Source organism: Gopherus flavomarginatus, chromosome 3 (genome assembly GCF_025201925.1).
Source record: "Gopherus flavomarginatus isolate rGopFla2 chromosome 3, rGopFla2.mat.asm, whole genome shotgun sequence".
Lineage (NCBI taxonomy): Eukaryota > Metazoa > Chordata > Testudines > Testudinidae > Gopherus > Gopherus flavomarginatus.
Window position 1 is genome coordinate 111,940,734 of NC_066619.1, and position 17,566 is coordinate 111,958,299.

At 39.3% G+C, this 17,566-nt stretch overlaps 1 protein-coding gene across 45 annotated transcripts in view; it reads left to right on the top strand.

Moving 5' to 3' along the window:
* The window catches only part of PTPRD (protein tyrosine phosphatase receptor type D), a 1,732,597-nt gene that overhangs the window by 1,431,030 nt on the left and 284,001 nt on the right, over nt 1-17,566 (top strand). For all 45 annotated transcript variants that reach the window (XM_050942985.1, XM_050942995.1, XM_050942996.1 and 42 more), the window contains one exon: nt 4,491-4,632. In XM_050942985.1, coding sequence (XP_050798942.1) covers nt 4,491-4,632 — 142 coding nt within the window. The remainder of the gene's footprint in view (nt 1-4,490; nt 4,633-17,566) is intronic.

Sequence of the window (17,566 nt, forward strand, 5' to 3'; positions counted from 1 at the left end):
ATTCACTAAAATAAATGTTTATATATCTTTCTGAATTTCATTACTTAGTAGTAAGGAGGCTTCACCTGTCTCTCTCTCATTATAAAAGTGATTTCGCTCCCTGTTTGAACAATTCCAAGTACGTGGTATTGCCCAATAATTAATAAGAGCAGTTTATCATTTCAGAAATTTAAGGCATAGGGCGGACCTTTGAGACACTAAATATATATTATGAATGAATATTGCATAGTATTTTTCCTGCTTCAAATCCATTCAAACAACATGGATTGGAAAGTTCAGCCTGAAAATTATTGAGTAAGAATCCTGGGTAGGAGATGCTGCAAAAGAAAAGGAGGAGGGGAAGAGGAAACAAATGAAAAATGTTGTGTATTTCACCGCTCCACATTGTGGAGAGATGTAGGTTCTACTCCTAGAACATGCAGGCGTACAGGCATCACTTTAGCTAAACATTTGGGAGTAGGCAGAAAGATTTGAGTTCAGGATAGGAAAGAAGAGTTCACAAACTTATTCATGTTGTGTACCCCCAAAATTAAAAATTGTATACCCCTGAACTCCACAAGGGTTGCCCAGCCTTGGCCAGTCAGCATCTAGGATTACCCAGTATTCTTAGGATCTCTCAAAGTTTCCTAAGAGTTCAGTTGCAAGCCTCTCTGACTACTGGGAAATTCTGAGTTTACTGCTATGCAAGTGAGGAGGTGTTTCTCTTATCTCCTGATGGGAAAACAATATGTACAGATAGTATTTTCTTTCCTAAAAACCAACAAAATGTAAACCATCTGCAGATAAACTAGGAATTATAAAACAAGCATGCAACAAAAAATAATTTGAAATGACATATAATAAATAAATGTTAGCCATTAGAGGTCCCTTTTACAGTTTGGAAGATACCTTGTTTGCAATCAGAGTGCCAGAACTACTGGGTTTCACTTCACAGTTCTTTTGTCCATGCTGTTCAAGAGGTAACAATTTTAGCCCATAAATAGACTTGGCAGAAATTGATTTTAATTTTTTTTGTAATTTTTATGGTTAATATTTTTTATTTTTAAGCATATTTTCTTGATTTTCACAATTGTGCAAAATTATTGGTTTTAAGCATTTTAAAATTATTTTAGCAATTTAAATTTAAATTTTCACCGTTATAGGAAATTGGGGGAGGGTCTAGACAATATTTTTTAATGACAGTAGACACTGAGATTCAAAAAGTTAAAGCTTTGTAACTGTTAAAATACAATCGTTAACATCACTTGTCAAAATACTGTGAAGTAAATATCCTTAAATCAAATACTGAAAAGTTATCAAGCTGCATTTTTCTTGCGTTGCTTATCTGTAAATTTCTATTGTTATCGATTAAAATATTTTTTTGTTGGTTGGGGTGTGTATGGTTAAATTAATTTTTACCACCAGTTACTGATAAAAATCTTTTACTTCCAAGCCTACCCATAAGTAAAACCGCTGGTGGTGTATATGTAATCCACAGTGTAATGTGCAACTGAAGGGAACGTTAGTAGCATTCATGTGCTGAAGCTTCCCCATTCTGCAATGATTTGGCTTCTTTGTGAAGGCCCACAGGTTCTCAGGCAGCTTTCACACCCTGGCTTCTCCTGCGAAGCTGACCCAGAACTACTGCATATGAAGGGTTCACAGAACCCTGACCCCTTGCAGAGGCACTGCCCTCAAAGATTCTAACTGGGGACAATGGCTGGCCACAAGGAGGCATGGGAAGTTATCTGAGCAACTGAGGGGCTTCCTAACTGGCTGCAGCACTGGACCTGACTCCTGTTTGATCCCTGGTTTCTGATTCCTGCTGTGACCCACTGGCTTGGTTCCTGGGCTCTGATTCCTGCTTTCACCTCTGTCTTGGATCCTGGATACTGATTTTAACTCTGACCTTGAGGCAGGAGCAGTGCCAGGGTTTTTGGCGCCCTAGGCGGGGGTCCGTCCGCGCTCCTGGTCATTGGCAGCAATTCTGCAGTGGGGGAGTCCTTCCGCGCTCCTGGTCTTCGGGGCACTTCAGCGGCGGGTTCCGGAGCATGTGAAGGACCCGCCGAAGAATTGCCGCCGAAGACCCGGAGCATGAAAGGACCTCCTGCCGCCGAATTGCCGCCGAGGGCAGCAAAATGCCGCCCCCCCTAAATCCTGATGCCCTAGGCAACCGCCTAGGTCGCCTAAATGAAAGCGCCGGCCCTGCCTTGAGGTCTGACTACCCCTACTCCGACCACTAGATCAGATTGCCCATGTCTCAGGTCCTGACATTCTCCTTCTTTCCCATTCTGAGTCAAATAGTTGTACCAACCTGTCTCTCAGATTGTGGAGCCTCCTCTCCCTCCATAGCAGGCCACACATCATATATATCAGCTATGTTGTTTTGGTTCACATCAGAGGGAGATGTGTGTGCCCTCTAGGTTTGTTCAAGATGCTGGCTTTCTTTAAAGAGCAGAGAAAAGTAAATCAGTATGTGGGCTGTGGCATTGATCCCTTCCCAAGAGAGCACATATTATTTTATTGTCCCTCAGACTCCTCCCAGTCTCAGAAAAGGCAATAAACCAGCCTTAGAATGTGCACGGTGAGGTAACATCCATACAAGCTGAGTCCAAAACCATGGAGACTGGTGGTCAATGCTGCAATCTGTGGGACCGGACCTGGTTCAATCACATCCTGCTCAGTGCTCTGCAGAAGGCCTACCATGGGAGAAGCTGCACTTGTCTCATGCCCGCAAACCAAAACCTTTTATCATCATTTACCAAGAGAAGGTGACCCTTCAATTTTCATAGAGGGCCTTGCTATTAATCTCTTATCTTTTTATTTTAATTCCCAAATTAGGCAAAGGCAAATCCTGGTATTCCCTACATGTAGCTTGAACTCTTAAGAGTCAGATTTTCAAAACATGATTGCGTTTGTGCAGGTAAAACTTTGCATATACAAAAACCCATTTGTGTACAGAAACCAAGGATAACTGAGTTAGAGCTTGTAAATTCTGTCATGTGCACATGATAGCAATACTGCCCAAACATGTATGGAATGTGCATGGCTCAAATGTTACATAGCAACCAATGAAGGGGTGGGTGAGACTCCCCCACAGAAGTTTGACCTGTTAATTTTAATTCCAGAGATCCCAGCAGCTCAGGAAGTTGGAATCGCTTTTTCCTGCCATGCTGCCAAGAAAGAACTCTTGTTCTGCTCTGTCAAAAGATCTTTTAAGGCTGAAGAGGTCTGTTGCCTCTTTAGAGTCATATGACATTCAACAAGGGACATGACATAATGTCCTGGGCCAAACAAGAATCTGCTGTGGTACTATACATTTGCAAGACAGTGACCTGGCACTTATTTACTTTCACTGTCTGACTGAATGAAGAGTTCAGTCAGAAGAAGAGTTCTTAGTGACTTAGTCTTGGACAAATACAATGCATTGTAGTTCCTATGAGCCATTCAAGTCTACCTGTAAGGGTGTTAGCCTCTTAGCTCGAGCATAGTAGGAAGCTTAAGCAGAAATATAAATTTTATTTTTCTGACCAAACACCAGATTATTTTGAAGAGATTCATAAATACGGCATCCCAGCCTAATAGCCAGGATCAGAGCTGATGATAGTCCTGAACTGTTGTACATAGTTAATGAAAGTGAGTTATTTTTTGAGTTAGCTGCTAGGGAAGGTGCATGTTGTGCCTGTGGTGAGTGGGCAACTGCAGAGAGGAGCAGCATCCTGACAAGATGATTGATTCATCTCCCTGAGTAAAAGGAGGGAAGAGGCAGCAGTCCTATTAGCTCCAGATATATATTCAGGTGAAGGAATGAAAGTTTCGTATGTAAATGATTCAAAAACAACAACCACACATCACCACCAAGAACAACACAGTTGTTTCATTTTGTCTCTAAGATGGACACACTCTATTTAAATTATATCATCAGCTAATATTAATTATACATAATGGACCAAATTCACAGTGGGAGAACACAGGGGCATCCCCCTTGGAAGTGTCTGGGCCACATTCAAACATGGTGTAAACAAAAGAGTGAATTTTACATTAAGTGCCAAAGTAGTGTAATTCTTAGCTATTTGTATTTGATGTGTGTGCAAAATAAATTCAGCTTTCATGCCAAAGGGGGGAGATGCAGAGTGGAGTGCAATAGGAAAAGCAACGAGCAGGAGAGTGTTAGTGGGGTATAAGAAAGTGTGAGGCGCCTAAAGTAAGGATATGCTTTCTTATACCTTCCTGTCGTTTTTTTCAGTAACCCCTTCCATGTAAATTACACTTACGTAGATCCACTGCATATCAATGTATGTTACACTGCATTGCCACTTAAGCGTACTTTGTTTGTATGACCAATGTACACTACAGTCTAAGTCACTGTTGAATTTGCCTCTGTATGTATATCTGAAAAATGAAACTGGCTTTGATGTTATGAATATTGATAGCTCATCGTGCATACAAGAATTAGCTGAGAGGTAGGCATTTGTAACAACACCTGTGACAGCTGTTGTTTCCTTCAATAGGTAATAGAATTTGATGATGGATCTGGATCAGTTCTCAGAATTCAGCCTCTGCGGACTCCACGAGATGAAGCTATTTATGAATGCGTTGCTTCCAATAGTGTTGGAGAAATAAGTGTGTCCACGAGACTCACTGTTTTACGTGGTAAGTCCTTGTCAGACAATAACTTTTTTTCTTTGATAGTATCGAAACTATTACGCCATTGCAGTGGGGTTTTTTTCTACAGCTAATGAAAGAAAGAGTGTTTAAGATTCCTTTTTGTAGGGAACTGTCATATTGTGAATGCTAAAAAGTGGGAACTTCCTTGTCTGAAGTTTGGATTTGGTTTTCTTTTGGATTTTTGACACTCTAATGCAGGGGCGGGCAAAGTTTTTGGCCCAAGGGCTGCATCGGGTTTCGGAAATTGTATGGAGTGCCGGTAAGGGGAGGGGGTCGTGACCCGGCCCTCACCTCCTGTCTGCCCTGCCCCGCAACTCCTGCCCCATCCACACACCCTTGCTCCCTGTCCCTTGACTGCCCCCGGACCCCCGCCACCCCATCCAACTCCTCCTCTCATTCCTGACGGCCCGCCCGGGACCTCTGCCCCATCCAACCACCCCTTCTCCCTGTCCCCTGAGTGCCCCCCAGGACCCCTGCCCCCATTCAACACCCTGTTCCCCCCCAACCACCATCCACACCACTGCCCCCAACCATGACCCCGAACTCCCCTGCCCTCTATCCAACCCCCCTGCTCCCTTACCGCACTGCTTGGAGCACTAGTGGCTGGCAGCGCTACAGCCACGATACCTGGCTGGAGCCAGGCCATGCTGCCGCCACCACCATGGAGCACAGAGCACCGGGTCAGCCTGGGCTCTGCAGCTGTGCTGCCCCACCACCCATAGCATTGCGCCCGCGGCAAAGTGAGTGAACTGAGGCTGCTGGGGAGGGAGGACAGCAGGGGAGGGGCCGGGGGTGAGCCTCCCAGGCCAGGAGCTCAGGGACCGGGCAGGACGGTCCCGCAGGCTGTAGTTTGCCCACCCCTGCTCTAATGGCTCTGTCTTACTGAACAGGGTGGGGAAGAAAAATCAAGGTCAAAGAAAGCAAGAGGAGGAGGAAAAATGGGAAGACTCTGGCTAGAACAAGCAAACAATAAAATGTTTTGTGAATGCAACTGATTTGTATGTTAGTGCTGTCTTGTGCAACTTTTATTTGCATGATTGGCATTTATACAGAAAGTTATCCAAGCTGACACTGACCTTGGCAGAACTACAGAAACAATATTTACATAAGGACGAGCTGCAGCTAAACATTTTTTCCAAAGTACTGAGCGCAAACGTGCTTTTCTTCAGCCTCAAACATGCATGTCATCTTCTACATCATTTTTTTCCCTTTCTTTCTTTAGCAAACATAGTTATTGAGGCCAATGAAAGGATAATCTAATTTTTCAACTCTGGAGTTGGAATATAAGATTTAGTGCCAAACCTATGGACTCACTTACAAATGATACTCCCTTTGGAGTAAATGCTAGTAATCAAATGGCCTTCTGTATCTGTTGTTCATTCTTCTGGAGACAGATAGGAACTTTGTTTTGACATGTGAAGTGTGTCCCTTCCTCACTCACTTGCCAATCCTTCCTACAGTCATTGTCCACTCTGTATTTTGGAGGGAGGCTCTTTCATTGGAACATTAGTACATAATGTACCATACCAGCCACATAAACATACGGCAAAGAGTTTGTGAGGGTGATTGTGTCCCCTGGGACAAGAATTTCATCTATCAGACAGCATTAAGAAGACACTCCTTGGAGCTCTGTGTTTTATTATTCTTTACCCCACCATTTAGAAAGATTTGGGGAGATATGGCGGTTGCTTTTCTTTATTTTATTTTTTCCCTTTGTGCTACTTTCAGAGAACTGGATTTCTGTGTAGCAAGAAAGACTAACTTATTGGTATGTGGTTTTTTAATCAGTGTAAGCAATTATGTTGTTTATATCTATGATGAAAAAGGGTCACAACACTGTGTGCGTCTGATATATATTTAAAAAACGTCCTTAGAAATACCTGATAAAATGAAAATAAATACATGAATAACCCTGCTAAAAATTAAAACGTTATCTCTAGTGTTAACATGACTGTGTCTGGCATCATTTTCATTTTTTTTCCAGCCACAGTCAATAAAAATGGAAAGGTTGATCATTTGGTTCATATTTTTAACTCCCCTGTTCAACTCCCTGAACCAAGTAGTTGTTTCTATTGTTTGAAATGATACAAATCATATTCTTTTCAGTTTTTAATAAATTCATACATTGAAAAAAAAGCCCCAACCACAAAGTCATATTACATAGCAATAAATGTTGTTTGCAGTGAGACCTGAAGACAAGCTCTGTATAAAATCAAAAACTTGTCTCTTTGTTCAACATAAGGTTGGTCCAATAAAATATATTGCCTCCCCCACTTTATCACTCTAATAGCAATAAATATCATTTAAAAATTAAGAACTTTAAAAAAAGTGGGAAAATTCAGATGTAAAATGTATTCTCTGGCTACAGAATTTTATTGAAGGGTAGAAATATATTTACCGGCCTCCTGGGTCTTTTCATTGAAATGTGTGTGCATGTGTTTTTAAAGATGCAGTTCCGAATCAACTATTTCTTCCTTACTCTGTAATAGAGAGACACTGGGACTTAGCCTCTTCTCATTGACGACAATGAATACTTAAATGGGTGTAAGATCAGCACCAATGTCAAAACTGGCTGGCTCTAAAAATATGATCTACCTGTTCCCCACCCCCATCTGCATTGTAAGCTGTTTGTTGTAAAGTACATGCAGGTTTTTCTTTGTCTTTCTTTCCAACTCAAATGATTCAGTAGTCCTTAAATATAACTAATGTCAGCATTCTACCTCTTATGAACAGCCCTACAATAATAAATGAGAGTGTGCATACACATGATGGAGAGAAATAAAAATTGGTAAAAAAACAAGGAAAAAGTTAAAATGATTAGAAATGATAGTCTCCAGCCATAATACTTAAAGTTTTTGTTGAAAGGATAAAGGGAAGTAGTTGAGATCCTCTGGTTCAGGACTGGATTAAAGCAAGATCCATGGATCTAAGCCATGAGCTGGAAGGAGGCCCGTGTACACATTGATCCATGAGGTGTGGAATGGTGTGATAATGCCAGAGAGTTGAGGTCTGCCAACTAGAGAGCGTGAGGTAGCTTTGTCAGGTTTAGAAGCCACTTGGCTATGTTGTGGTTGATCATTTCTTTTATTGGGTCCAATGTTTTGGGCATTAGTCTGAGACTCAGGCAGTCTAGGTTCAATTACTGCTTTGTGCTTCCTGTGTGGCCTTGGGCAAATCACTTATTCTCCTATATGACTCACTTCCCCACCTGTAATATGACCACAATAGTACTTCTGTACATCACAGGGATGTATAAGGATAAGTATATGAATAACTACGAGGCACTTGAATACTACGATGAGGGCCATGTCAGTATGACAAATCGATCTGGGTAGATTGGATCCAGGCCCCCTTTAGGCTTAATCCACCAGAGAGTCCCCATGTAGCTCTGCATTGTGCAGGTGGTGCACATCTCTTTTGCAGGCTCCTCAAATGCTGTGTTTTGTGCTCCCCGAGAACCAGCAGAACATTTGTGCTGCATCTGAGACCATCCAAGCTCTTGCAGTGGGAGGTCAGGATTTGACCCAGAATTAATAAGCTTTGCCACCTTTTTGCCGTGAGGGTTGCTGAGGCAGAGGGAAGTTCCTATGCAAGAAAAGCCCCAGTCTCACTAATTTTTTAACCAGTTAAAGATATGGTCAGCTTCACTGGTTACAAATAACTTGGTTCAGTTTGTCTCAATGCAGTAACTTTTCTTCCATCACAACCAAATTTATGCACCTCCACCCTGTAGTCTGCCTAATCGTGTTTCAATGGGAAGCTCTGGGCAGCTGTCACACAATGCCTCAGCAGGAGCTGCCTGTGCCTATCCTCTTCTGTTTAGATTCTTCATCTGTGCTCATAACCATGGTATCTGGTCAGTAAGTGCTATGAGCAATGCTGCAGCCTCTAGTTTCTGGAGTTTGGTGCTTTACAGTATGGAAGTGGTGGAAGGCAGAAAAGATAACAGCTGTCCTGATCACTCTGAAGCACTATGTGAAAAGTAGGCCAAGGCAAAGGGTTATGTCCTTCTCCACTGAAGACTGAAATGCTAGTCCACTAACACGGTACAGACGGTGGCATTTATGTGCCAGCAGTGATTTTCATGAACCCAGCCTACCCTTTGCTGATGAAGCCATGCCAAGACTATAAGCATCTCAACAAATGCTGCATTATCTGTCGCCTCTGTTGTGTCACATTGGTGTTTGAGTGCACCTTTATGAGACTGAAACCTCCTAAAGCAAAAAGACAAAGAGCGGATGTGTATCCCTACACTCTTTGCTGCATGCTCTGTTCCCTGTACTATCTGTGAATTAAAAGCAAAGCGCTACATAGAACCATGGAAACTGAGGCTTGATACTGATAGATTCCCATCTTGCTACAAGCCCCGTGATTACCATCTGAGCAAATATGCATAAAAATGGATTCTCTGTGCCAATATTTCTGCTCACACTGTCAACTGGCTAGGAGGAAGAGGAGCAAAATTTTTGTGTTGAGCTGCTTTTGTCATATCTCTGTTAAAAACCTATCTTTTATAAAGTGATTGATGCGATGTCACAATCATTGTGGTATATAATAAAAAGTGAATTATTTATTATAACAGTGTTTCCCTGGCCATTGATATGACAAGTGTAATTAAAGAGTGTTGCTTTTATTAGAATGGAAAAAGGTTCAGAGCATTTTCCAGAGTGTGAAAAATAGGGGTAGGGGGGAATGCATTCAAAGCACCATTATTTTCCTGCTGTCAGTAGATGGGTCACAAGTAATGACATTTTGTTTCCATGTTCTCTCAATACCTCAAGATTTTGAAATGAGCAGGGGCCATTTTAAACTGTTTTGCTCCTCTGGATGATGTAACTGAGAAAAGCCTTCTAGGGCAGCTTACGCATGGGGATTAGAGTCCCTGGAAGAATGGCACTTTTATTCTGAGGGACAGTGCACTGTGGGATGTCTAACTGCACAGAGCTAAATGAGAACAGAGAACTAGATTTACCAGTTATGCTGGCATTGCTATGGGTGCCATTCATTGGCATGAGCATGACGTACCTAGCTGGTCACAAGAAATGTACCATGTTCCAAAAGAGCCAACTAGCTGGGGAAGTGCCTGGATAATATTCACTGGCTTTAACCATCTGTTGTGTGTACACAGTGTTTTTAGTCCATTGGGCCTCTAGCTGGTCATAGGCATGGTAGAAAGTTGTGTGGATGGGGTCAGAAAGACAAAGCATGTAACACACGCATATATCTAGAAGATAGTTGTCTGTCTCAGAAGCATTCATGGTTAAGAGAAGTTTGAAGAGTCATAGTAAAAATTTCACCAATTTTTAGTGAGAATGAAACAGACTACGTATAATACCTTATGACCAGAATTAGCATGTTCATTACAGTTCCATTTTATTAATGCTTCTTTTTGAAGATGAACACTGTGGTCCCTGCTGTGAAAATGGTACTTTGCACTTTATGTTATAAAGTGGTCTCTGCTGGGGAGCCATGCTAGGAACATTAAAGAACAAAGCACAGCTGCTTGACAATTGTACAAAAGGATTTTATGAAAGAGTGGACCAAAAGGAAAGGTGGCCAATATACAGACAATTTACCAGCAATTATGGTACCAAGTGAAGTGCAGATTACTTGAAATGGCTTGTAAGGAAGTGCTAGGAATAAGCGGATACAAAATTATAAACTATTTAGATATATTTTAGCTGTGTGTGTAAAATATGTGCAGGGCAAACAGAAACATTTGCCTTCCATGCAGTATAATTTGAAACACTCAATAAATTATCACTTTGTGTAAGAGGGAAGAAAAATGGAACTGTTAGCCAGATCAGGAAATGAGCAAAAATTTGAAAAATGCACAGTCCATTTCCTATGGCCTGATTCTCAGTTCTTTTAGAATGAAGGAATATTTTGTTGTGTCTAATGCAGAACTTTAGCATGACAGTACACTTTCTCAGAAGGGCTCATTCTATAACAAGTGTTAATAGTTTAAGAAATTCTGCTCATGTAATTTAAATGATCAGGAACACATCAGGGTATATCATCATAAGCTATATAATGCACATAGAGTCAAATTTTACTTCCAGATACATGTGTGCCACCCTATTGATTTCACAATAATTTGTTATCGTTTTATATGTAAAAATAATTTTAAAATCTACATTATCGCCTACAGTCATTCATAATATAAATAAAATGGGTTGAATAATATTCATGAATAACTGAACTATTTTTTATCAATTATCTCATACAAATTTTTCAAGTAATATTTTTAGTAGTCACTCAATTCCCTAAATGTAATGTTTGTCAAAGAAACGGTTTTCCCCACCAATAAATGATTAACTTATTCACAATTTTTTTTCAACTGTTATCACACTAGACATATAAAATAATGCAGTTTTTCCTTCTGCATGGAATAACTGTACACCAGTGTATTTTTGAAAGGGCTTATTACAGTTAATAAAATACATATTGATAGTAATTAGAAAACTATTTCTAAATGTCAAACAGAGTAGGAGTACATACGCTATTTGAAAATGAAGGAAATATCTCAAATTCATCAAATGTATTTATATTTAAAATCCTTTTATCAAGAATTTCAAAAGTGAATAGTGAGCTTGGGTGCTTCAAATTTTGGATGCCAAATTTAAGACATCTCTAAGGTTTAGGCTCAGTTTAGGCTCAATAAACCACAAGCTGCTTTTCAAAATCTTAGTCCTAAGCTTTATTTTCTGTGGTAGTGGTTCTATTCCTGTGAAACCTCTTTGAATTCCTTGCTGTCCCAGAAAATTATCTTAACATGCTACACTGCTAGGTTGTGTCTACTAAATGAAGATGTACCTTTCTTTGTTGTTTTGAACTAACAAGTCAGTGACAGTAGCTACTGGTCATGGTTTGTGTCTTTTTATAATGTTTTCTTACTTTTCCATTCTATTTCCTTTTTCCTCTGAATGTCATCTTCTTGTTCATTGGACCACATTTCAGATATTTTCTTCCATGACTGTAAAATTACCAGTTCAGTTTCACTCATGTATATCTGTTCATGATGTCTACTTCATATTTGAAATGGTATCAGTAGTAATAAAGTATTGCTATTCAATGTTTACAGGGACACTCAATTTGAAGTGGACAGTCATAAAGATGAATGTTGGCTTGATGTGTCAGCCAGTTAAACTGTTCCTCCTCATCCATTTCTATTTTATAATAAGAAACTTTTTGTAGTCAATGACTGTTCATAAAATAGATGTCTGGCAGTCAGGTGAACTGAACATCCTCAGACAAAGAGGAGTAATAATACTGTACAAAGAAATAATAGTCCTCTTTAGCATGAAGGGTTTTTTTTTTTTATTTAGCTAAAACGTTTTGGCCAAGAATGTACATTTGTTAATTCTTCTCAGACGAGCTCAATCATTAATTTCAGCCTGAAAAGCTGATCACAGTCTTGGTGGTCCCAGGGGAGAAACTAAGAATTGTTGTTAGTAGTGTAAGTACTGTAGCCAATAAGTGTCTATCCCTGCTCTTTACAGAAAGAAATTAATGTATCATGAGCAGGATGAATATATCAATGTTAAAACATATTGTGCTTTTCCTCCTATTTCTTTTTTTTTCTTTTTAATTTTTTTTGCCAATTTATTTTAGGGTTTGATGTTCATGAGGATCCACTCACTTGCTTAGAATTGAGTATCAAATTGAATCCATGCTTGATCAGATACCATTCAGATTACAAAGTAGAATGAGTAACAATGAGGCAAGAGAGAAACAGCAGGAAAAGGGAAAATAGAAAATTTCACCTCTAGTGCCCCAACCATGCAAGGCTGCCTACAGAGTCAGCTGAAGGATCACCAGCCACGTAGGTCTCCAGTTTGAATCTGGCCTGGTTCAGTAATAACCAGAAGTTATGAGAAGCAATGGGTGAGTGTTTTGATCTAGTCCTTAGAGGATTATATCACAACTCGCACCCATCATCATTCTAGCTTTTACCACTCAACACTTTCGGTGATTCAGTAGAGAGGCAGAGAATCAAACTGGCGAAGTTTGCAATTTTTTTACCCCCCATGGATAGTCCTGTGAGATCAAGGTTGAGTCAAATGATCTGGGCAGTGTGAGTAAGCTTGATAGACAACTGCTATCTGTACTGTACCTGTTTCATGGATAAATAAATGTTTTCCATCTCCTACCTATTACTCTGTCATTTTCTACAACCATTAAATTAGATGAGTGAAAAGAAACAAAAGGTGATTTTCCTTCAGTGCCCATGTGGGTCTGAAGTATTCCATTTATATTACATAACAGTTTAGGTTTTGGATTGTGCAGGTATTTAATCTAGTTGTATACTTGTGTGCATCAATTGTATTTTTAACTGATAAATGTAATAGTTAAAGAATACTTAGGATACAGGAAGCTGTCAGCTATGACAGGAAACCTGACCCTGCAAACCCTTACTCAAGTGACTAATCCTTATGAATGCATGTAGCCCCTTATGCTCCTACAGAGTCCCATCGATGCAATATCAGGTTTAAGATTATACAAAATCCCACCACTGTTGTGAAATGACTGTCTGAATCAGAGCTCAATGCCATTACAAACTGTGCATTCTGCTTCACTATTTTGATGCACTATTTAAAATTTAAGCTGGATAATACATTTCCTTTTACTTTCCCCTTTATTTATGCCCACCTACTTTAGTTACCTATGGCCTCGATTCAGCCTGGCATTTAAACACACGCTTAGGTCCACCTCTGTTCAGAAGAGCAATGAATCAAATGCTTACCTGTCAGCACATGCTTAAATCTCATCAAAATCTTGTGGAAATCAATGGAATTGAAGTACCATCAATGTGGAGATGGTACTCCCGTTTATAAATTGTGGAATGATATGATAAATTGCATTTAGCTTCCATCTTAGACTGCTTCATCTCTATGCTTCCATTAATCAGTCTACTCTGGGATTACTTCCAACATTCCAAACCTCTGAATAGTCTAACAGCTGTCATTTTTTTAAAGCAACCTGACACAAAAATGTTTCCTCCCCGCCCGCCCTACCTCCCTTTAGAATCTGGAATTTCCTCTCCATCTCCATTTGCCCTGCAGTACAGAACGGACAATGTTCAGTCCTGCACCCAGAGACTTATTTCAGGACCAACATTTTGCAAAACATCAGGAATAGAAGTGGCTGCTTTATACCATTGGAGGGGAGTGGGAAAATCCCCCTTTTCCAATGGAATAGAACAGTAGTTTCTATTTCTGGCGGGTCATGAGATATCAGACCATAAAATTGTGACATTTTGTAAAGAAAAGCCACTTCAGTTTATTGAAACAAGTTTATAAAATTTATTCATTGTAGTGTTATCTATTTCAGGAGCTTCCCAGGTAAACTCATGATACTTAGGAGAGAGAAAAAATATTATAATAAATGCATTTTAGAAAAATCTATAGATTAATTTGTTCTGTCCAGCTAAAATAGTGATAGATAATGTATAATATTTGTTGCTTAAACAAAATATACAATGTGACAGGTAGATGTGTTATGGGCATGAGTTTGGAATTGCCAGCATAACTCATTCACTAAAGCTGGTCGCGATGGGGTGATGCTGCATGGGAGATTGTTTTGTTTTTATGTCACGTGTGCAGTAGGCCAACCTGTCCTCCTGAAGTTAGTTCACTGCTTACTGTAAAGTCAGCATCTCCAATAACCATACCTAAGAAGACTGCTGATTATATGCTGTCAGCAGTCTTCTGATATTAAAAGGGCTATATTACTGTGTGTACATACACATCTATCTATCTATCTATCTATCTATCTATCTATCTATCTATCTATCTATCTATCTATCATGTTGCAAATATGTATTTGGAAACTTTATTTTAGAGATTATTTTCCTTAAGGAATATTTCATTACCATTTTGAGGATATGGTTCCTTACTATATGGTTTCAAGTAGCTCATGATCTGGCTTCTTATTAGTGTATGTACTTGATTTAAGATGAAAGGAAACCAGTAGTGTTAGAAGTTTGATAAGTTTCAGTTCAATTATTACCACAGTAAATGTATGTAGAAGATGCATAGCAGAGGATAATAAAGCCAAGTCCGTTTCTAGAAGAAGGTCCTCATGTAGTAGATCAGCCTACAGCTTTTCAGTCTAGTGGTTTCTGAGAACACTAATGTCTCATCAAGTGCACCATTAGGATGACAGGAAGGTTTGTTGAAATGTAGGACATGTTTGACACTAGAATACGGAAGTGACAGCAAAATTAAATCCATTTTTAATGCTATAGGCACGCATCTTGAAGGGGAAAAAAACCCGAGAATTGCATCCAGTGAAGAATATGGAAACGCTATGTGGAAAAAAAAAAAAAAGATTTTGCAAAAAATCACCACAAAATTATCTCAAGTAATATTGCAGTTTATTTAACTAATAACTGTTTATAAAATATGCTTTATTATTGTAATTGTCTAGTTTTATAAGATTTCATGTGGAGCACAATGAAAGAAGATCAGTAAATATAAGATAATTTTAAAACATACCAATTAACTACATTGGTATTAAAATAACTTCTCTCTCCGCAGATTTCATTAAGCCAAACTGATATTAATAATAAAATATTTAGATTTTTAGAAAGGGAAATTTGGCATTTCTGACACAGAACGATGGACAGTAATAGATATACTGAAGCAAAAAAGATGTATTTGCACTGTTAAATTAAGGGAATCAAATAGGTAGGATTAAAGCAGCCTACCAAAAAAATCCTTTTCTGAATACTCTGTGGTGTGACATTAGATGTTATTATGATAGATCTTATTTCAGGTATGGCCATGCCAGCTGTAAACTAACATCAAGTGGTGCAGTTGACTTACTACCATTCCATTAATCTTTGTTGCAAAGATGCATTAATAAAGTCTCTTCCACTCACTAGTTCAATAGCAAATGAAATTCCCTCATCTTCGATTACAAACAGATAAATCATCTTGTGCAAAATTTAGCTGCGACTTAAATTATGCCATTAAAATGATTTACTATAAAAACTACTACAAAGGGCCTGCTTGGATATAAAATGTTGCCTAGTAATAGTAGCATTTTGCTAGATATTTATTTCAAAAGCCTCTTGTGAAGTACATTATTAGTGACTGCATACAGCAACAACAAAGCACAGAATAATGGTGGTAGATTTTCAAGTGGAAGCATTTCAATAAGCTTTTTAGACAAATCCAAACTAATAGCACTGATTAGAACCAGGTGCTGTGTAAGCTCTGCCAATGCACCTGAATCCTGACTCTCAGTACTTCTGCTATTCTTGTCCTGGGCCTCTTTTAAGGAACCATTACCGATTGTACGTAACTGAATTTTATTAAACAATAATTTAAAAATAGATAGTTAAAGGGAAACTGCCAAATGTTTAGGCCTCTCAGATCCCTTAATTTACAGTTAGATTAATGTTCCATGTATGAAGCTAAGGAGTCATTAATCTTTCCACATCCAGTAAGGACAATAGAGAGACTCCCTGCTTTCTGGGGACGATAACAGGTCCTCTGAGCATGTTTTGTTGCTCATTTTACTCACCTTCTCTTGGAAACAGCACTCTGTCATAGGAAGACTGGGTGAAACTCCCTGTGGAGTAGGGAGAACCATTGTGGAACCACCCCTTGTACTGACTGGTAGGCATAAGAGACACTTTCTCCCATGAGATACACAGTGCTCCAAGCCTGGGACAAAGCTCAGAAACTGATCATGGCTCCCCATTGGTTCCTCATTGTTTTCAGTGCACTTTCCCTGTGATTTATTTTAGTAAAATGTATCTTCTTGTCTTTAATGGCATTATCTTCTCTACTCCAGAGATAAACAAATCTGTATACACAAACTCTATCTTAGTGTTCATGAACAGATTTATTTGGTTTTGCTGTACTGATAAGACTATCTGAGGAATCCTGCAACAAATACAACAAAATGACTTTCTAGGAATGTGACTTGGAAGGCTGAAAAGTTGCCAGGGTTCTTTCATAAAGAGACACTGTTACTCCTTACTCAATGTATTGCAACAAGATGAAGGCAACTACAAATAAATTGTTAGTAAACCAAGAAACAATCATTTCTTGTGGCATGTTTTATATTGCAGACAAAGGGCCTGATCCAATGCATGTTGAATGAAGTCAGTGGAAAAACTCCAACTGACTTCCCTGAGCTTTAAATCAATCTCATAGAGAGCTCATTAGTTGCCAAGTGGCAAAGCCCCAATAAAATACAGTCCAACATTTTCAAACCTGGATACCTGAATTTAGGTACTTCAGAAAGTACCTGATTCTCAGAGATTCAGAGCACCTACACTTCCCGTTGACTCAAGTTATATGCTCAGGAGGAAGGGATAGCTCAGTGGTTTGAGCATTGGTCTGCTAAGCTCAGGGTTGTAAGTTCAATCCTTGAGGGGGCCACTTAGAGATCTGGGGTAAAAATCAGTACTTGGTCTTGCTAGTGAAGGCAGGGGGCTGGACTCAATGACCTTTCAAGGTCCCTTCCAGTTCCAGGAGATTGGTATATCTCCTGTTATTATAGGTGCTCTGAAAATCTGGCCACTTGCTTAAATTCCTCAAAATTAATATTAGTGCCTAATGTTAAGTATGCAGGCCAAGATATACTTTTAAAACTAAGTGCCTAAAGTTAAGTTACTAAGTAAATATTAGGTATTTGAACAAATAGCCTAATTCTCAAGTGTTCAGCATCCAGCATCCCCCTAGTCACTGCAGTAAGAGCAGCTGGATGCTCAGTACTTCTGAAAAGCAGGTCACTTATTTAAGCATCTAAATCATGATTTAGGAGCCCAGTTTTAGGCACTCGTCTTAAAGTCTTGCTCACAGTTTCCATACTGTTGGACTTAGTATATTGATAGTAACAATATTAAACCATAGCTGGTAACTAACTTTCCACAAAAGAGAATTTTGTTATGCAAATCCTT